Source organism: Lycorma delicatula, chromosome 7, assembly GCF_047948215.1.
Source record: "Lycorma delicatula isolate Av1 chromosome 7, ASM4794821v1, whole genome shotgun sequence".
Taxonomy (NCBI): Eukaryota; Metazoa; Arthropoda; class Insecta; order Hemiptera; family Fulgoridae; genus Lycorma; species Lycorma delicatula.
The window spans coordinates 97433640-97456965 of NC_134461.1; the positions used below are offsets into that span (position 1 = coordinate 97433640).

The 23326-nt window shown below is 31.8% G+C and overlaps 2 protein-coding genes across 10 annotated transcripts in view; one reads left to right on the forward strand and one right to left on the reverse strand.

Moving 5' to 3' along the window:
- Positions 1 to 18413, reverse strand: part of Cip4 (formin-binding protein 1-like Cip4) — a 450065-nt gene extending 431652 nt beyond the window's left edge. For all 4 annotated transcript variants that reach the window (XR_012756958.1, XM_075370229.1, XM_075370231.1 and 1 more), the window contains exon 1: positions 18266 to 18413. Coding sequence is in view for 3 of the 4 variants with exons in the window: in XM_075370229.1 (XP_075226344.1) it covers positions 18266 to 18289 (24 nt within the window). In the remaining variant the exon portion in view is untranslated. The remainder of the gene's footprint in view (positions 1 to 18265) is intronic.
- Positions 18414 to 18687: 274 nt separating this feature from the next.
- The window catches only part of LOC142327257 (uncharacterized), a 79464-nt gene continuing 74825 nt past the window's right edge, over positions 18688 to 23326 (forward strand). For 4 of the 6 annotated variants that reach the window (XM_075370099.1, XM_075370103.1, XM_075370101.1 and 1 more), the window contains exon 1: positions 18689 to 18953. In XM_075370099.1, coding sequence (XP_075226214.1) covers positions 18900 to 18953 — 54 coding nt within the window. In that variant the 5' untranslated portion in view covers positions 18689 to 18899. Of the gene's footprint in view, positions 18954 to 23326 lie in introns of all 6 variants that reach the window. The other 2 variants (XM_075370104.1, XM_075370105.1) reach the window with 1 other exon arrangement.

Genomic DNA, 23326 nt, shown 5'->3' on the forward strand with positions numbered 1-23326 from the left:
CTAATATCATTTATGTGTACGTCCTTCACAAGTAACAGATTACGTTGACAATATTACATTATGGAAAAAACCGATTATTAAATTTTTAAGTTTTGAAATATCTTTTTAAAAAAGATATAAAAGCTTATTCCAAGGTAACTTTAAATACGTAAAGCAAGATACGTAATACAAGATTATATAAAGAGTAATCAATCAATGGTTAACTTTCAAAGCATTTTTGTGTAAGATTTAAAACTCGAGAAGAGAGAAAAAAAATACAACTAAACCTTTACCGTAAAGAAACACATGCAACCTTTCCAAGGAAATAACAATTCGTAAATTAATGTTTGAAAATGTAACACCAATCTCCGAATTAAACTACAGAAAAGCAAAGGATGAACTAATTGAAAAAGTATTTAACACAAAAAAAGTTAGTCGAGACTAAAAGCGAACCAGTTTTTTCACGATGGATCCATTCATGGTTACATAAGATCGGTTTATGCTGTTGCAAATGTTCTAATCAAACGCAATTTTGTCATAAAAAAATATGGTGAGAGCGGCCAATTCTGAGAATTTTTTTTGGTTTGCAAAATAGAAAGTGGTGGTCTTGTTTGATTAATTTACCACCAGTACTGTCTACAGGTGTAAATTAATAATAATCTGTTTGTATACATATGTTTATACTGATCTGAAGAGTTTAATTTGTTCCATAAAATAATATTTATAGCATTTTCAGATCTTGAGTAAACATTTCAATACGTACAATAATTTTTTACTTTAATTTGATTTTACTAAGTACTGAGCGATGTTTATTTACTATTATCCTGGGTTAAAGCTTTCAAGCGTTCATGGCAGCGGTTGTTAAAAAATACTTGTGTGATCGATGTTTGATTTTTTAATAGGGTTATTCTTATATGCATATATATATATATATATATATATATATATATATATATATATATATATTACAGGCTTACTTCAATCAGAATACCTGTATAATTTTCGAAATAAAGGGGAATTGCTGTTTCACACGAAAAAAACAAGCATTAACACAGATTAAAACAGACTTGGCTTTCGATACACACAGACGTAAACACGTGCAAAATTAACATTCATAAAACGACGTTATAAATTATTTCGACCACAATTTAATCGTATGTTCAAGCGTTTAATATTTTGGCCTGATGTCAGTTAAAATAAGAAAGTAGAAAATATTAAACCAAATATAGCAACATGAATACAAATCGGCCGTCTAAGAATACAAAATACAATTAAATCAAATAAAGAAAAAACGTAAATAAGCTAATAACTAACAAGCAAAAGCTGTTTATACACAACGTAAGCTAAAAAAACTACTACACACTCGAATCAGGCGAACTAAGTAAGCTTCCATTGCACAATTTCTCTCGCTCGCACAGAGTCAAGTTCTCTCTCGATTCCAAGCCACGCCTGTTCAGAGTTCCAGTTATTGTTGGGAATTGCACGGTTATGCTATGCTACAGTATGGAATGCCAGCCCACATAACTCGTTTCAACAAAATATATCCTTTTTTGTCGCCAACTGGCGATATATAAAGACAGGTAGGCCACCTTCTTATGAATATAAGAATACAAAGAAATTTCTTCTGTTTATCATTCCTTTCTTAAAATAAAAGTAGTTAAAGAAAAAAATGCGACTAATACGTGTACATTTGTAAGTTATGGTTCATTCTGAATAATTGTACGTAACTTACATTAATGCATAACTTGAACCACCGAAGAGAAATCTTACATTTTACCAAAAAGAATCAGGGTTTCAAAATGCAAATGAACATTTACTTATCTTATATGTTAAAAAAGCATGTTTATGACGTTTTCTTCAAATCACAGTAGTCAGACTCCTAACCTAAATAATTTAACCGTGTATTTAATAAATTGCAAATGAACTATTATTCCATGTCACTGTCCCAAACTAGAAAAAAATAAATAAGATATCTTGGCGTCTGGATGGACCTTCACCTTAAACGGGACGCGCACATTAACAATATGTGCAAAATAATTAATCACTTAATTTCACAAAATTAATAAATTAAAAAATAACAGTATCGCTAGAGTTGTATACTTTGCATATGCCCGATCAATATTGTAATATGGAATATGTTCACGGAGTGGGGCAAGAAACGTGCACTTTAATAAAGCGTACGTGCTTCAAAAATACTTGATAAAAGTAGCCTTAAATAGGCACAGACTTTATTTTACAGTGACCTATTCCGGGTATTTAACGTGTTAACAATGAAAACAATCAACTCTACATCAAAAGCATTGTTTTATATACCTGTGATACATCATATAATCTGAGGCCATCTAGTACCTCATTATACCTTTATAATATCCCGAAATGACCTATCGGTCTGCAGAAGATAATGGAAATGAAATATATATGATAATCTGTTTACACAATATAGTGTAAACAAACAATTACACAAACAATTGTGTAAACAATTATAGTGTAAAGGATATTTTATCATTACAGGGATGCTGGTTCCTAGATTATCTCGTACCAGATTCCCGGAAAAGATCTGGCATTTTCAACTACGATCATCATTCATTTGATTCTTATCGTTAAAATACGTATAATATTAAAATACAAATAAAACAGTAATGAGAAATGTATGAAGCGACTAATATTAAAAAAAGACAAGATTTCAGGCCCGTGATCAAAAGAGTAAGACGGTGTGTAAAAGAAATCTATTCGTTGACTAACTAGTATCGTAGTTGGCTAATTATATAAACACACGCGCGAACTCATATAAACATTATTTAAACAAAATAAATGGAGTACTGGAAGTAATCTTGAAATGATAAATTTGCGAAACTTTACTCGATAATAATGTAATCTTGAAGTTCAGTACAGATATACAAGAAGAGCAACATAAAACCCAACCCATACGTAACCGCTGCAGAATCGGTAGGTTATGTTAGAATGAAATCTTATGAATGATACGGATAAATAAAATAAGAAAGATATAAATTTACAAGTTGCATTTATGTACCTTATTGATACAAAAGATGTTCATTGTGAACAGATATTGTTCAAGATATTAAACAAGATGTTCAAGATATTGTGGGGATTAGATGCATAAACTCTCTCTTTTAAGTAGTCCTAAAGGAAAAAATCGCAAGTAGACAACTCTGGGGAACGTGGAGGTCACCATCCTCTGCTGACAGCTCGTTCACTTGTGAAAGCCGAGTGAACGCGATTCAGTAAAACGTTTGATGTGTGACACGTTGATCAGTCTTGTTGGAAAAAGTTGTAATCTTTTTCAATTAATTGCGCATAGAAAATGGCGTTAATTCTTCGAAAATGGAATTTTCTGGACTGACAGTAATTCTCTTTTCAATATTGGCAATGGCCTGTGAAGTCCTAATGAAAGGTTGCCTATTTCGTTTTGCATTTGAAACCGAACCTGTTGTACGCCATGTTTTAACTAAATCGTGTATGCTATATTCTTCGCTGGGATACAGGCATTTGGAAATTTTTCAACGAATATTTGACGCGATTCTTCAAACACGATCCAAAACGAATATAGGCCTCAACTATAGCTATCCTCTCCTGGACTGAATAAGCCATTTTACACAAACACAACTGCACTCACAATACTGCACTGCAATGACAAGTAACCACTTGACGGACGTCAGCAACAATCAGTAGTAACATATACATCCACTAGTTGCGCTAGTTGTGTAAGAGTCATTCATAAATACAGTTGGGTAGCAGTTTCATTATGGGTTCGGTTTTATGTTGCTCATCCTGTAGTTCAATGTTACATAATTAATATATATATAACGTACGTCATCTGTAAATTTGTAAAGTTGTTTGCAAGATTTCAAAAATACAAACAATTTAAGTGTATTAATGAATACCCATTTTCCCGATTAAAGTCCACAAGATTAGGCTTTAGCCTGTTATGACCTCTAAATAGAGGTTAATAACCTCTTAATTCAAAAATGGTTGAAATTAAATGTAAACTGTAATCTGTACACTAAAATTTATAAATTATAACTTATTTCATCTTAATGGAATCGAGACACATAAACCGGCAAGTTTTATAAATAATAATTATAAAACTGTACGAATTAATATCCAAAACGGTAAAATGATAAATTAACTCGGTTGAGTTGACATTATAAAAACAATTTACGTTCACTACGTTTTATTAATACACAAATAAATGATTTTAAATAAAATATAAATATAAATTAATATTATTATACACAATTATAAAATTTTAAATAATAACATCACATATAAACCGTACGAAAAATGTTTAGGCAGAAAAGGTAAAACACGCCCACATAAGAGCACGGGAGATCGGTCAGCGGCCTTTCTGGTCAGCTTTTAAGCGATGTCCCAATTTGTACATTCAGCAAGTGAGGGCTTTTTCAAACGCAAGACTGGAACGTCAATTGCATCTTGCTTAAGTTCTCCTCCTACAGCGAAGTAACTCCTCCGCAAAAAATTAACAGACTCAAGCGATGCGGTATATCGACAAAAATCAAGGTCAAGAATTCTGAAAAAAAAACACGTCTGGATATCAATCGAACAACTAATTTATTACTTGCCAGTGGTTCCCAAACTGTTCCGAATCGCGGCGTCCTTTTTCAATTAAAATTTATCCATGACGTCCTACCCTAAGTAAAAGTATAATTCTCGTAAGTAACAGATAAAAATAAATAAAACTCGTGTATCTTCGTTATTTTTTTACTTTATTAACATTAAATTAATAATTATAAATGTCTTGGTTCAATTAATTATGAAGCTTTTACAATATTTCGCGGCGCCCCTGTGAAGAGACCGCGGGTCCCCGGGTTGCCCAGTTTGGGAATCACTGACTTACCCAATGATTTTAATTAAAGTTACTACGGTAGAAGTGATCTGAATGGCGTCATCTTCAGACACGAACCAGACCAACAAAATTCAACCCACAGCCATTTGGACGCAAACTGATGGCCAGTCTTTTGGGATCGGTTAGGCATACTGCTAATTGATTTCATATTACGTGGAATGACTATAAATGCAGAAGAAGCGTGCTGCGAAACTCTACGTAAGTTACGGCGCGCCATTCAAAGTAGGAGACATGGGTGGCTGACCGACAGCGTTGTCCTGCTGCACGATAATTCACGTCCAGATTTTGCCAGTCCGACAAAAAAAATTGAATCGACAGATAATTATTCACTTTTGTGTACAATATTTAAACATTACTTTTTACCTTTATCCAGGATCTTTGTTTGGAGGTAAAATTGATTCAACGTAAAGAAAACTTCCGTAGGTAATGCGTAAAAAAAACTTTTTACAAAATTAGCAGTTTAATGATAAGCATCAAATTATAGAAAATACATAAGATACGAGTACATCAATTTTTTTTTTGAGATCGATAAGTCTCCAAAACATTAAGAACAGGTGAAATTTGAAATGTAATAACTACGTTACAGATCACATCTTGATATAAGAAAGTAAAAATTAAACATCATTATTGTCATGATTATTCCTGAAAAGACCGATTTCTCTTCTGGTAAAAGTAGTAGAAAAATAAATTTAGTACGGAAGGGGATCAATAGATAAGTCTAAAATACTATCTGTTGCTATGCGTTACGTCACGTGTCCAACTCGTGAGCTAATCTTATATATAAAGTGAGGGCTACATAGCTTGGTAATACACGACCAAGGGTGCGTAGGAGGGAGCGAGCCTCCTGCTACGTACATGTTAGTGACTCACCATTAGTCTGCCTAGTTTTCCACCCTTCTTATAAGAGTTCGTCCCATTGTATTGTATCAAATGTAGACACACCCTTTAATATATATATATATATTTTTTTTTTTGTAAATATAATTCGTTATGCATAAATTTCAACAAGGACAAGCAATAATAAGTTACACTTACTATATTAATTCTACAATTATGAAACAAAGAAGGCAATTTTAATTTACTCATAAAAATATCACAATAAAAATAAATTGAAAAAAAAAATACAAATAAAATTAAAGACAAAAAAAAAATAAAGCAACCAAAAGTTGAACGAACAAAAAAAAAATATTACTGAAGAAGCACCACGGATGCATAGCATGCGCGTCAGCGCAACCTTTGTCAATTTAAATAATACACCTAAGTTAATCAACACCATAGAAAAAAAGAAAATAGAACACCAAATACATTTGGTAATTTTTCAACACAAAACATAGGGTGTGACATTTGAAATCGAATGTTAATGTTTTTTTTGTTTTTCATTTTTTCAAAGCTCGCACAACTTTATCACTCCTTTATATTTTATGAAATATATTTTTATTTTGAAAGTTTAAACCACCTAATAAATATATATATATATATATAAATAAAAATCTAGAGGTTTCTGCGAGTCTGTTATTTTTTCACACAACTACCCAACCGATCTAGTTTTCTCTTTGTTTTAGCCTCCGGAACCACAATAAGGTATTAGTTCAGAGGATGATATGTATGAATGTAAATGAAGTGTAGTCTCTTGTACAGTGAAACTGAAACTCAACCACCAAAAAACACCGGTATCCACGATCTAGTATCTAGATTTTGTTGTTCACTGACTGATCCAGAAAAAATGCAAACAAGTTAACAAAAAGAGAATAAAAAACCAACATAAAAATAAGAAACGAAGTACGACCACCTCCTCGTGGTGTAACCAACTACAATACTAGTTTTAAGTTGGGGGCCGACTATTCTGAAACCAGCATACTTCGGATCAGTTAAAAGTTTCGAGTCCTGTGCTGATCTAAAGAAATTACAATACACTGATCATTTTTATGAATTGAACAGCCTTTAAATGTTATTTATCAATATTATTTTCGTAAGCATGAGGATAATGAACACAGTGGGGGTCCAGCGAGCACAGCCTCCTGGATGGATGGGAATGATGAACGAATAAATGGGTCCTTAGCAATTCCATTTTGAACGCTTTAAAAAATGTTCTTACTGTAATATTTTTTACGCAAAAAAACACAACTAAAATGAACTAAAATCTGGTTAATTTATAAGACAAGATACATACATATTTATAAGACAAGATACATATTTAAAAAATATGGATTTCGTAAACTTCTTCTTTTAAATGATGTATAATAGAAAAGGCTGGGATACATTCCAATTATATCCATCTTTATATTAATGCTTTAGAATAAAAACTATTCTTGTTAGAGGTTGAAGAGGTTTAAAACATTTTTACAAAAAAAAAAATAAAAAAATAAAAATAAATAAAACAGAATAGTATTTCTTACAAGATCGTTACAAGATATCAGCAAATATAAAATCTCTTAATGCTGATCGAGTTAAACAAGTATAGTAGGGGAAAAAATTGACTAACCAAAAATTTATTTGTTCTAGTTCAATTTCTAAAACTTATCAAAAATATTTGAGAAAAACAGCTTAATTTTTGTCATTTCTGCAATCATGCCGCAATTTCGCTTATTTAATAATGAAGTTATAAATACGGTTTTTCAAAAATACTGTGGATGGATTAGAATTTAAAAAAAAAAAAAAATAGCGGGGGGAAATAAAAAACATACACATAAAAATAATTGCTACACCCCTGGACTGGATCTGCAGTCAAGAGTGACTCGGTCCAGGCGCGTTCCCTTGCGAATCTAACGGGCCTCCCCGCTTGCCGGCAGTAGGTCCGGCATGGCAGGTCGGCCCGCCGGTTCTGGATCTTCTTATTTTTTAATTTGTCTGCCTCTAACTTCAGAGGCGGAGGTAACCGGGTCCGGCTATTCCGTTCCCGGGATCCCGTTTTAGTTGGCCTCATCTGCCGGAACTCGGCGGATGGGGCATTCAAATAAAAAAAAAACAGTAAAAGAGTTTGATTGGCCGCATGAAGGCGTACTTGGCACTGAGCCCCGGTTAGAGTAGTTCAAGTATCAATGGGGGTCGTGCTCGGGAGGGTGATCTTCACTCTCCCGGGTACGATTCACTAACTTTAACATGGCGAATGTTGAATTGGTGTGCACACTGCGATCAACCTAGCTGTGAATCCAAGCGGTCCTCAAAGATGGGAGCTGAAGTGGGAGACTAAGAATTATACTCAGCTCCCGAACGGACCAAACCTGAGGTCCTCTGGGACATTATTTTCACTGGTTAGCATTCCAATCACAAAATTTGTCATTGTGATGTGGCATGAAATTACTGGAATATCGTATTGTAAAGTCGATACATACGGGCTAGGTGGTGGTAATGGTATAGAGTTAGGCGCGCGGGGTCTTAGATCTTTCACGGGTAGACTGTTTGTTGTTAATTTAGCAGTTCCTTGAGGGCTACGTGGTAGAGTTAGGAGGTGTCTGATGTCTTCTTAGAAGGCAAGGCTAGGGCGAAATTTACCGATGTGAATGCCTTTCGAGACATTTGCATCGGCGGCATCTCACGAGGCCGACTGATGACTGTGGAATGTGATAAGTTTGAGGGCAAGAAGATCTTCTCCGATTAATCCACTCATGGCTAGGAACAGAGGGGGTGGTGTGGCGACCAGGCACGTCACGAGGCGGGTGTTCTTCTCCCTCGGGGGGGGGGGGGGGGAATTTAGGTGACCATTTCACCGTAGGCTGTCATTGGACACATGCTAGGTAGTAAGGAGGGCTGGGTGGAGGTTGCTAATAAAATTAGCAACCTAATAAAAAGAGGTGCTTTGGATATGAGGCTCGAAACATAGCATATTTTATGACAGGGAGGCAGCTTCCGCGTCTAGGAAATCTGGGCTCCACCACATGCAAGAGTTCGGGCGTACCCATGAAGGCGCGGGGCCTCTCGTGGTATGTGTGAAGGGGCGTGTAGCGATGGGTATGTGAAACGAATGCCCTGAGCTCGTTAGGGTAGGGCCGGGAAAAGCAGCCTTCCACACCTAGGACAGTCTCGACCATCCAGAGGGGTCGAGACCGTCTGTTGAAGTGGTGGGGAGGGGGGGAAACCGACGGGTGTTGTTCATTGGAGGAAAAAGATAGGGGGACAGTCTACTGCCGTGACATCTGGGGGGCGACTGACGGTAGGCCTTGCGGCGATTACTGGTTGTCCCTAGGATGTTAAAAAAAAACAGACTTTGTATTTAATCAATTTTAAGATCTAAGTACAGCATTTTAGACTGTTGCGAATGCACACGCTACATAATAAAAACTGTAGTAACAGTATACATTTAAATTAAACGAAAATAACTTTAATTTAAATAATTCTTCAGCATTCTATATTTACATTAATAATTTAACTATAAAATCACAATAAAATTTGTAAAAAAAAAAAAACAGTATTCATTAAATCCTCTTCTCTTACAACCATTTAAGTAAAAAAAAATTGATGTGGACACCACATGACTTCCTTGTACGCCTATTAAATTACATATACACATTTTTAAAAAAATGAAAAGTACATAAAATTTTATTTCATTAATAAATTCTACGAGTCGGAGTGTGGAATGTTAGAAGCTTAAAAAAGGTTGGTAGGCTAGAAAATTTAAAAAGGGAAATGGATAGGATAAGTGTGGATATAGTAGGAATTAGTGAGGTTCGGTGGGAAGAGGAAGGCGACTTTTGGTCAGGTGATTTTAGAGTAATTAACTCAGTCAAATAATGGGCAGGCAGGAGTAGGTTTCGTGATGAACAAGAAGATAGGGAGGAGAGTGGAGTATTTCAAGACGCATAACGATAGAATCATTGTAATAAGGATAAAATCAAAACCTAAACCGACAACGATTGTTAACGTCTATATGCCTACAAGCGCCCATGATGATGATGAGGTAGAGTGTGTATACGAAGAGAGTGATGAAGCAATTAAACACGTAAAAGGAGATGAAAATTTAATAATAGTTGGAGATTGGAATGCAAGCATTGGAAAAGGCAAGGAAGGAAATATAGTGGGTGAATACGGGCTGGGCAAAAGGAATGAAAGAGGGGACCGACTTACAGAGTTTTGCACGAAGTATAATTTAGTAATTGCCAACACCCAATTTAAAAATCATAATAGAAGAATATACACTTGGAAAAAGCCAGGCGATACTGCAAGGTATCAGATAGATTATATCATGGTTAAGCAAAGATTTAGAAATCAACTCGTTGACTGCAAAACTTACCCTGGAGCAGACATTGATAGCGACCATAATTTGGTGATAATGAAATGTAGATTGGGGTTTAAAAACCTGAAGAAAAGGTGTCAGATGAATATGTGGAATTTAGAGAAGCTTGAGGAAGAGGAGGTAAAGAAGATTTTTGAGGAGGACATCGCAAGAGGTCTGAGTAAAAAAGATAAGGTAGAAAATATAGAAGAAGAATGGGAGAATGTTAAAAAGGAAATTCTTAAATCAGCAGAAGCAAACTTAGGCGGAATAAAGAGAACTGGTAGAAAACCTTGGGTTTCAGACGATATATTGCAGCTGATGGATGAACGTAGAAAATATAAGAATGCTAGTGATGAAGAAAGTAAAAGGAACTATCGGCAATTAAGAAATGCTATAAACAGGAAGTGCAAACTGGCGAAAGAAGAGTGGATTAAAAAGTGTTCAGAAGTGGAAAGAGAAATGAACATTGGTAGAATAGACGGAGCATACAGGAAAGTTAAGGAAAATTTTTGGGTACATAAATTAAAATCTAATAATGTGTTAAACAAAGATGGCACACCAATATATAATACGAAAGGTGAAGTCGATTGATGGGTGGAATATATTGAAGAGTTATACGGAGGAAATGAATTAGAAAATGGTGTTATAGAGGAAGAAGAGGAAGTTGAGAAGGATGAAATGGGAGAAACAATACTGAGATCTGAATTTAAGAGAGCATTAAAAGATTTAAATGGCAGAAAGGCTCCTGGAATAGATGGAATACCTGTAGAATTACTGCGCAGTGCAGGTGAGGAAGCGATTGATAGATTATACAAACTGGTGTGTAATATTTATGAAAAAGGGGAATTTCCGTCAGACTTCAAAAAAAGTGTTATAGTAATGATACCAAAGAAAGCAGGGTGAGATAAATGTGAAGAATACAGAACAATTAGTTTAACTAGTAATGCATCAAAAATCTTAACTAGAATTCTATACAGAAGAATTGAGAGGAGAGTGGAAGAAGTGTTAGGAGAAGACCAATTTGGTTTCAGGAAAAGTATAGGGACAAGGGAACCAATTTTAGGCCTCATTAATAGTAGAAGGAAGATTAAAGAAAAACAGACCAACATACTTGGCGTTTATAAACCTAGAAAAGACATTCGATAACGTAGACTGGAATAAAATGTTCAGCATTTAAAAAAAATTATGGTTCAAATACAGAGATAGAAGAACAATTGCTAACATGTACAGGAACCAAACAGCAAGAGTAACAACTGAAGAACATAAGAAAGGGAGTCCGACAAGGATGTTCCCTATCTCCGTTACTTTTTAATCTTAACATGGAACTAGCAGTTAATGATGTTAAACAACAATTTAGATTCGGAGTAACAGTACAAGGTGAAAAGATAAAGATGCTACGATTTGCTGATGATATAGTAATTCTAGCCGAGAGTAAAAAGGACTTAGAAGAAACAGTGAACGGCATAGATGAAGTCCTACGCAAGAACTATCGCATGAAAATAAACAAGAACAAAACAAAGTAATGAAATGTAGTAGAAATAACAAAGATGGATCACTGAATGTGAAAAGGAGGAGAAAAGATTATGGAGGTAGAAAGAATTTTGTTATTTGGGAAGTAGAATTACTAAAGATGGACGAAGCAGGAGCGATATAAAATGCCGAATAGCACAACCTAAACGAGCCTTCAGTAAGAAATATAATTTGTTTACATCAAAAATTAATTTAAATGTCAGGAAAAGATTTTTGAAAGTGTATGTTTGGAGTGTCGCTTTATATGGAAGTGAAACTTGGACAATCGGAGTATCTGAGAAGAAAAGATTAGAAGCTTTTGAAATGTGGTGCTATAGGAGAATGTTAAAAATCAGATGGGTGGATAAAGTGACAAATGAAGAGGTATTGCGGCAAATAGATGAAGAAAGAAGCATTTGGAAAAATATAGTTAAAAGAAGAGACAGACTTATAGGCCACATATTAAGGCATCCTGGAATAGTCGCTTTAATATTGGAGGGACAGGCAGAAGGAAAAAATTGTGCAGGCAGGCAACGTTATGAATATGTAAAACAAATTGTTAGGGATGTAGGATATAGAGGGTATACCGAAATGAAACGACTAGCACTAGACAGGGAATCTTGGAGAGCTGCATCAAACCAGTCAAATGACTGAAGACAAAAAAATAAATAAATTCTATCTTTTCTTTTTTCTTCTTGTTATTATTTATTGTAAAACTTCTTTTACAATCGGAGGTTAATAATTATTAATAAATCACTATATTTATATTAAAAAAAAGGAGATGAATTCGAACCGATGTGCCTTCCCCTTGTAAGATCCAAATATTTCATTAATTAAAATTTCATTTGGTTATAACTCCGGAACCAATGGAAATAAGTACAACTTATGATATATCGTTGAAAAGTTCTCAATGTGGACTTATTACTGCAGTTACTAAAAATTCCAAAATCTTTTGGATTCTGGGCTTTGTTGGACACTTTTGGTTCAGTCATTGCAATTGAAAAGGGAGGTGCACAACTAGATGTTGCAACAGTCCTAAATCTAAAATTTCAACAACCTACGGCTAATCGTTTTTAAGTTATGCGAGATACATACATACAGACGTCACGTCGAAACTAGTCAAAATGGATATTTCTGTTACATCTGGAAACGGAAATTTTTCGCGATCACAAGTAAAAATGACAAAATGAAGCATTCTCCTACTTTATTCCTCAGGTAAAAAGCAAATACGTAATTCCTAAAATTAGGGATTCATCAGGAAATTAAAAAAATAACCTGGTAATTTTACACGAACTGTGCTTAAATGATAAATTCATAAAAACACACAAGTTACGGATACGTATTTTCTTTGTGGTAGTAACTAAGTACTGATCAACAGCACATGGCGGCAAGTTACACTCACTTAATGAACAGGGAGTTTCATAAATAAACGCATTTTACAGCAGCATATCAGTAACAGCAGTCGAATGAAGTTATACATTCTCGACGACCTACATTAAGTAACTTGATTACTGTAGACCGACCGCCCGACGAACGGGCAACGGCGAACGACTGTACTAAAGAGCTGTATAGCTTAGCTAATCAAGAAGAAGTCTGACCGGGCAACAAACAAGCCAACCGGCTAGATAGAAGCAGAATATTTATAATAATAAGGAGAGGAAGGAACGAACAAGCATTCCAGTGTTTCCCCTCCACCATTCCAACAAACATACACACCTGACAACGTTCACCTTTACCTGACGGTTAGGTCGGTGTTCCAGCTGTGTTGTTAAAACTACGCACTAACTTCTGCGCTATGCACATAACGAACAAAAAAATAATTACCTTTTAAAAAACTTGAATAAAAAAAAGGGAAACACTCACAAAAATCACGTTAAATTTTTTTATAAAAAAAAATAGATAAATAAATAAAAATAATAGTGCTTTTATAGATATTTTATTTCACAACATTCCAAAAATATATTCTTCACTAATTAAAGAAAAAACATCCATATTATTTTGTTTAAATTAAATTTTTTTATTAATAAATAATATTAAAAAGTACTGCGTAAGAAGACTGACTATTCGTTATTCTATTTTGTATAATTTTTTGCGCAAGAAATATACGAAAGATAAATAAAATGAGAAAACTAAACGAGGTATAATTTTTTTTTTAGTTAATATTAAAATATATTTTCTGTTTATAAGAAAATTAAAAATAATGAAATAACTAAAAATAACGAGTAGATAGCACGCACAAGTATTAAGTTTTAACTCATTCACCACTGTGACTCGCTGCGTAAGAGCATATGAAAAATACACAAATACTAAGTCAACATAACCTCCTCAAATTGAGGTTATGTTGTCTATTATAACCTTAAATTGGGCGTAAATGAGGAAAGACTCAACCAACATCAGATACACTACCATATCTAAATTTTAATGAAACTGATCAAGCAGTTTTGGAGATTTTCGAGTCACAAATTTTATAAATAGGCCTGCCTACATATACGTATAAAATTAAATTAAATTTTAAGTGTTAAATTTAAAATTCGTTATATCATACCTCAAAACATAAAGAAAATTCAATTTCGATCCCCAATCCCATTGTACTGAAAATAATATCGTACTTTTCTTTGAAAAATGTGTAAATAAAATCAATGTACAGTAATTTAAGGTTAACTAAGAAAATAAAATTAAGGCAACTTAAGTTGAGTTACCAAACACTTAGGATTACCTTCATTTAATTTTTATTATTGTTATCATTGAGTTCATTTTATGTGTTCTTTATGCTATTCAACTACATACATAATAAACAATGGGTGTCCGTAGCAAAAGTAAAATTATTATTTAATTTTAATTAAATAATTATTGATTTGAGGTATTGCAATTTCACTAGCACTATAAAAAAAACCCATGTGGTTCCTTCTTCAAGAGCAATTAATTATTTTTATGATATAAATTATATTTTTTTAACAGTCTATCTTGAAGATGTCTTAGCTGTCAATGGACTAAAATTTTATTATTTTTTACGTTTATTAATAGTTTTTACAAGTACAGAAATAAATCGTGAAAATATTTGCCTGATGTGAAAATGTTTTATGGTAGTGGTACATGGACAATAGAAAAAATATAGGGGTAAAGAATTTTGAGACATAGTGCTTAACAGAAGGATGTTGAAAACTACGAGGTTTCATAAAATTAAAATTATGAGGTCTTAAGAAAAAAAAAAGAGAACAATTTTGGCAAAACCTACTAAACAAAAATTTGGTAAGATATCCAAACTAAATAGGTAATATCGGAATGTGCAAGGATAATATCTGTAGAAGACAAAAATTGTAGTAATCAGAATCAGATTTAGGATGTAGGTTGAAGATAATAAAGCGACATTAAATGATATGCAAAAAACATAGTTTTAATAGGATTCAAATTGGTCAACCAAGTGACTTCAAAATAAAAGATAGATACCACATAAGATGATAGCAGGGGTAGGTGAAGTTGATTCATTTAGGTACTTGTTCTTGGTGAGTTAATTTCTGGAAGAATAACAATTTTTTTGCCAGGGTTTACTTAAAAAATTTGTTGGTAAATGTACTCTTTAAAAAAACAGGATAAAAATGACAACCTGTTGAGGGACTGTGATCTAAATAGACCTACATTTATCTCATACTGTGGTTTCTTGGTGGTACATAATTTTTTTACACTTTCATTAGTTCTTATGGCTGACCATTCTTATCCATTTTTGTGTTTTGGATAAGGCTTTGAGTTTACTAGACCTGTGCTGAGAATGTTGAGTAGTTGATATATCCTTTGTAAAATCTGATGAGTTTGTGTGCAGACCTATTAGATAAACTGAAGCCTCCTACTCCTTCAAAAATACAAAACACAAATATGCGGTCTGCAATCAAAGCTTCAGTTTTCTCAACAATGTATACAAAAAAATGACTATTTATATATAATTTTAACTCTTCTCTTGTTTTGTTTTGAAATGGATTATGATACACTTCTTCATGGAGCTGTATAATTAATTAGTAATTTCTTGTAGTAGACCAATGTATTTCAACAACTATAAGACAAAAAAGAAATTATTTTATATGATAAGATAGTTTATTAAGAGCTCTTAATTTTTCCAGACTACTAACTTTAGAGCTTAATAAAAATTGTAATAACACTCCTGTTAATTTCAACTGAACATTAGAGGGAAATGGAATTCAATAATTTATTTAGTTCAAAAATAAATAATAAACATATTTTTTTTAAATAAACAAAATAAAATTGATATGTAACAGATAAACTGACAAATCAACACTTAACATGATAAACAAGATTAAATAAGAATGAAGTTAACAAACAACACACTTGCAATTTAAATCTCACAATTAATCCAACAATCAGCAAACAATATAAAGCCTTAAGTAAAACTAAAATCAGTAAAAAATTCAACAAACAGTCAGATAACAAATATAAACAACAAATCATTTACTCTAAAGCAAGTACATAACTTCCATTGATGAATTGAAGTTAAAGGATTCAGAAAAACGCTGAATGTCAGATGGGAATTACATTCACATATTCCAGATATTGATAAACCACACTAATATTTAAGGTATTAAATAAATTACTGAAAGAAAAGTTGTGGGACATAGTAGAAAAACTTCCACCGATTACGAAAGACAAAATAAAAACCAAATTAAAGACGGTTAGATCTTTATTGAATAATGTTTACAGTTCTGGTGATTTACAAAAGAGTTTTTCACATAACATTAAAAAATTAATGGTATTTTTCTCTAGTATTACCTGAAAGAAGGCATGTAATTATCAAGCAATAAATAAATAGAATATATTTTAAGAATACAACACAGTACCTGTATTGTTAAAATGATCAGTAATTCTTGAACTACAATGATTATAAACAGCAATATCTGATTTGATTTAGAAGAAGAATTCAAAGATTGTTATTGTAGACGCTACATGTCATCCCAATTAACAGCTTACCAAAGTACTAAGGAAAAAAATGACATTCACACATCGGAGTAGGTTAGTTCCAATAAACATCAACTCTATCAATACAATTTAAAAGTTAAATACATATTATAAAAATAAAAAAATATTATAAATTAGAACTGGGTAAAAGTTACTATACTGTTCACATAACTCAATAATAAAATTAAAAAAAAAATATTCGAATAAAAATGAAATATGTATGCAATATTTTATGCATCTTATATATTTCCATAGACTGGAAGGCTAATAACCAGCACACGGAGAATGATAATCCAACCATCCAACTTAACTAGCAAATGGTAACTAAATAAAACTTACAATATAAAATATATATACGAACACAAGAAACCAAGTAAATGATGAAATTAGATCTACTAGAGGTATAAGATTATCATAAAAATAAAACAGACTTACTCTCAAAATGAAACTTATAAATCCACTTTAACTATATACATAAATGTATAAGCGTGAATTGAAAACGAAAATAAAGATAAAACAGTATGATTACTAAGGCCTAATAATGGACATAAACACAATACGGTAAAAAAAGTACAAGGAGTAACTTAGAAATAATTTTTAATAAATATAAGGCACTATTTTCATTTATAACCTCATTACATTTCAATATTTTTTTTGGAAAAGAACTAACTTATTTGAAAAGAACATATTTTATTTGTACAATGAAAATTTAATGAAATTTCAAATAAATAGAAAAAAATAGCATTCAATTTTAAAACTAGCTTTTAATCAAACAAAAGTAAAATAAACAACCTAAAAATAAAAAAAATGACCTCCGTCTTCAACTAAAATAAGACATTAAGCGTTATGCAAAATTGTTTTGCACATTAACAACACAGAATATCAAAAAAGTAAAAAAAAAAAAAAAAAATTATTTACTAACAAAAAACATGTGTTAGTAACAATAACATACATAAATTAACTGGCCACAATACTAAACAATAAAATACAGAAAGAAGCAAGACGAATAAAATAAGAGATAATTTTATTCATAGGTAATTAAATTGCGAAGTTAAGCAACAACAGCTTACTGTAATAAACAAAAAAGTCTCAAAATACATTAACAGTGCTTTATCCAATAATTAATCTGATGTCGAGGGCTAAAATTCTTCAAGGGTGTAACAGTAAAAAACTTCTAAAAGGATCGGTTTTTCGCAACAGACTATCAAGAAAATGTAGGCTAACAAAACACTACAGAAAACACCTCTTTCCGCACTATCTGTGAAGTTTGTAGTATGATGTAACAAGATTAAAATCCTTAACGGAAAATACAACAAAAATTTACATATTAATACATTACCGATACTAAAGCACTTTCGTAAAATCAGGAATGTGTAAACTACTATCCGTAATGATATGAACAAATTGAATTCTATCGATGGTAACTTAAAATAAAATAGGGTCCTACATACAATAAAAAAGATTCTGGTAATTTCATAAACAGGACCTAAATGTTTTTAGTATGAATTTAGTGAATACGTTACAATAAGTTCTTTCACAAACAGTTCGTAATTACGACACCAAAGTGTACAATATTATTCTGATGTAACGATAAACTATACTATTAACTTACGTTTTTTTTTAAATAACTGCACAAATTTTGAGGAACCAATTTAACAAATCGAAGAAGTAAAAAAAAGAAAGAAAAACCTAATAATAATATATGAAAAATTACATACCCAGAGTTCTGTCCCCCAACTCATTTTTGATTAATCCACAGTAACAACAGATTTATAATCAAGCACTTAACCACAAACACTAATTAAAAAACTTTTTAAAAAATACACAACGAACGTCACAACACGTACAACGATACGTATCTCAACATAGCTGATAGATGACTAAATTTTGTTGGCACCTATGCTACCGAAGACACTGCTTACTTGATAACATGACTGCTAATTATAATCTCTTTGGCTATTTGTTTTGACAGTATACATCGCCTATATGTTTCTTATTAGTTATATATTTAATATTAATTTTCAGTAAATTGAAAGACGAAGGAAGTATTTGGTCTTTGAAAAGGAATTAATTTAAGAATATGAATAAAGAAAAAGTTCTTTTAAATGACCAGTCTAAATTTTTATTGTAATGCGTTTTATAAGTTGTTTCTCAACTCCCATAATGGTGTCATTGAAGTTTGAAAGCACTCAATGATCGTTTAGAAATTTATTTATAGGTTTTAGTGATATAAGCTACAAGTTAATTCGTGAGTGTTAAGGTTATATTGTGTTAAATGCTGAGTTTAAATAGACATGAGTGCGCCGTTGCTGTAATACAAAATAAACTGTAAAATTTTTCCTGTATTAGAATATGTCTACTGATAATTGCGTTGCAATATTTTCGTCAGATGGAACGGTTATCGAGGTACGTTTGTCATCACGTTTACAGATACGTTGGCTAAATGGTCTTAATGCTTCTTTGAACTCTTCGCTAATTTATAAAAAAAACTCCTGAAATGTAGATAATTTAATAAATTAATGTGTATTAAAATAATTGTTTATATTCAAAACTGAAAACATATTGCCATTTGTTTTGGTCGTGATTTGTTTCTGACGATTTGAATTTATTTTTAAGGTTGGTTAAATGATTTTTTACACCCTTTTAGGTCACTAAGTTTTAAATTAAAGACCCGATTTGTTAAGCATACTTTTGTTTTGTAAATATTGCTATTTGATTGATTTTTAAAAGGGTATTGGTTGGGTTGGGTTTCAGTTAACCACACATCTCAGGAATGGTCGACCCGAGACTGGTAGTTGCGTAGGCTTAATAGCAAAAAGAATGTTAGTCATATATTTATTTCTTTTTTAATGAAAAATATATTTATTATTTGTCCCTTGTATGTTTCTTGTCACAAAAAAATTTCATGAGATTGTACATTTATGGTCTTGGACAATAAAATTTAGCCAAGTATTACTAAAGCAATATAAGATCAAGTAAAACAAAGTTTGTTGATTGAAAAACGTGCTAGCTAGAAATGGTGGTGATATGAAACATAGCCCCAAAATCTGTCATTTTCTTATAGAGGATTTGCAAATTTTATTTACTAAAGTATTGTTTTTAATGTTTAGATTAGAAGTTAGGATTTTTATAAAATAGTAAAAGCTGTTAATGAAGTAACACTGATTTTCAATCTGCTCATTATTTTTTCCGTCTTTCAGTTAGAATTGTATTACATTATTCATTACAAAGTCTTTAACTCCTTCTTGTTATCTTCATTTTTTAATAGTTTACTTATACTTTTGAGTTTGTAGGTAAATGTTTTAATAAAGTTTACTCAAAGTGTGTTGTAATTTTGGTCATCAGCTCTGGTAAAGCAATTCATTACTTTGATATGTTGTAGCACTTGGCCAGAGCGGATATGTTTAATAAGGTGTTGATTTGATTAAAAAATAAAACAAAATCAAAATAGTTTGTTAAACCCCATGTATTTTACAGAAATGGTTGCTATTCCTTGAGCTTTTTTTAGGGGTTTTGAAGAAGCATATTGAAATTTAAAACCATTGTATAATACTGCCTAATATTGTATGGTTACTATGTCTACGTCCATTGCAATACAGACAATCTAGTTTTCTGCAGAAAGAATTTATGAGTTCATTTAATTCAAGAATTATCCCATTTTTGGTCATTTTTACTTTTGACATTCTTTTACTTAAGTGTTAATTTAATTCCCATGTGTAATTGGAGTATTTTGAATTAACTGTAAAACTATGTTGTTTGATGCCTATATTTTCTTATCCTTATATGTTGGACTTAGTTTGTTCTTTTTTTAAGCTTAAGATTTTATAAATATCAATAAATCTAGTGATTAAAATAATTCATAATCACAATCTATTCGTTTCATACAAGTGCATGTTAAATCACTAGAAGCCGTGCACTATACACTGATGTTTCAATAATGTAAAAACTAAAACTACATGTATTAACTGTATACCTGTATTAATGACTTTACTATTATACTATATTTCTTAATTTATAAAAGTAGAACTACTGGTCAGATGAATTTCTTCATTTGAGCTGTTTTTGTGTAACCTTCAAAAGGAAAAATCTTAAGTAAAATGCTTTGTGTAGTTTTTGTCAATTCTATTAGTCAAAAATAATTACAATAATAAAAGTTTGAAACAACCAGTAACCCTTTGATTAAAGGTCTGCATGATAATTATAAACAACAACTTTACTAATACTAGCTTCATTTTATTAAGTTGCTAAATTACCTTGGCAACAGTAATGTTTTAAAACAGTGGTAGTCAACCTTTTTATACTTACTGCCCACTTTTGTGTCGTTAATAATAAAATTTTCTAACCACCCATTGGTTCCACAGTAATAGTGATTTATAAAATAGGGAAGGAACTTTTCTTACAGCAAGTCAAAGCATATTATAATAATTACTTACCTGACCTTATGTCAGACTTCGCTAAGTCTGGCAGAATAAATCTTTATAAAACAACTTACTGTAGTTAAATCTGTCTTTTTATTTATACTTTGTATACATAGAAGCATGAAGTCTGATGAAATTACATTTAATTAATTAAATTATTAACGAGATCTCTAAAGCTGATGCTGCAAAAGTAAATACTGGATATCTGGCTCAATTTTGTAAGGAACAAACAAAGGGGTTCGTCTTTCGGAAATATTCAGGCGGTTTCTTCTTTGGTCATAATATGATTAACAGCACAAAAGCCTGATTCCACAAGATATGAGGTAGGGAAAGGTATCAATAAACTGAATGTCATTTTTCGCATATTTGGATGTCAGACAGGCATTTTTTTATTTTGCCATAGGTTTTCATATCCACCATTATCAAATTTATGTTTACTTTCTTCATCAAATCTAATTTCTAACAGTTCTTGGCAAGTTGTATCAGTCTCTTCAATATTTGCGGTAAATGGATTTTTCATCCAGTCATACCACCTTCAATTACAAAATATCTTCAAATCTAACTGTGTACTGACTAGTTGTGCGAGCTATTCTGGGACGAGGCTCTTTTGTTTTTGGTTGCACAATACCATCATTTAGTTTCACTTACATAACGTGAACTAAACTTATGCGTGATACAAATAGTATATTTTCTGAAATTTTAATTGTAATGGGGAATTTTATGGAAACCTGATGAAAATGTTTTTAAATAATGATACAAACATTTTTTAGAAAGTCAATTAAATTAAAAAAAGGAAATTGCTACAGTATCGGACAAAACCACACAGTATCGGATGAAAGCTGGAACGCCCACTAGTGGGCTCTAGGGACCAGGTTGACAACCATTGTTTTAAAAGATCTGCTGCTGCTTTGCTTTTTTGGTACATTTAACTTCAATCCATTGAATGGCAGATCTATTGTAATCGGAGTTAGCGCTGAACTACCAAGTCTGATTACATTGGATCACTGTTTCTTTTCTTTTTATTCTTCGTACTACTTTGTTAATGTACTGCTAGATTTCCACATGTGTGATACTTTGTTTATTAAATAATTTATTTCCATCTTTCATTCAGTTTTTTTTTTTGTTTTGCTAAAATAACCTCATTAATAAGTTTGTTTGGTCTATGTGTACTTTGTATATAATCAAGATAAAAGTTGAAAACATGTGTATTTGCGATATTGAAAACACTTAACTTACAGTTAGGTTTAACTTCTTAACCAACCCACCGGGTTGGTCTAATGGTGAACGCATCTTCCCAAATCAGCGGATTTGGAAGTCGAGAGTTCCAGCGTTCAAGTCCTAGTAAAGGTAAACTGTAAAGGTAATACGTGTAAAAGGTAAACTTTTATACGGATTAGAAAACTAGATCGTGGATACTGGTGTTCTTTGGTGGTTGCGTTTCTATTAACCACACATCTCAGGAATGGTTGACCTGAGAATGTGCAAGTATGCACTTAATTTACATTCATACATGCCATCTTCATTCAACTTCTAAAGTAATACTTTATGGTGGTTCTGGAGGCTAAACAGAAAAAAGAAAGGTTTTATTTGTTGTTATAATTGTTGGATAAATTTTAAATAAACTTATCTCTCTGTAAAACATTTACCCTGAAGTGAAACAGCTTATCTTGTAATTCTGTAAGCAATTATTTATTTTTTACATAAATATAAAAAATATCAGTCCTGGAATATTGATGAACGAAACTTTAATCTCTTAAATGGAATTTCCTGAATTAAAAATTGTAAAAATGAATCTCATAATTCTTTTAGTTTTTGAAAAAATACATTTTTAAATTACATTAGCTCAACACAAAATTTGTAACTAACATGTTATACAACTTTTCTCACTTTTAGGTGCTGATTTCAAATGTGCTATTGAAATTGTGTTACTATGTAAAGGATTTACGTAAATCATAAATTTGTAAACATTTTTTATAATAAACTCATTTTTATCAACTATTGGTAACAATTAAGAATAGTTTCTTAATTTTTACATTTAAACAATATACAAATGTGCTTAATAAAGAAAAAGTAAATATGTACACTGTATCATGAAAAGTAGACATGTATGAACATGTCTGTATGATGATGTCATACAAGATATCTGTTGCCTACTACAGAGCGTAGTAGGCTATCTTATTCAGCCTAGCGTTACTTGTGTATACTGTGTGTTATGTTTCACAGAGTTATTAGTGTTTTGCTATATTTTCATCAATTCTGTATAACACAAAAATGATTTTTCTCATTTTTGTTTGCTACAACATGTCTTCTGGAAAAGTTTGTGGATGTTCAAATCATCCAGATAATTTTTGTTATGTCTGG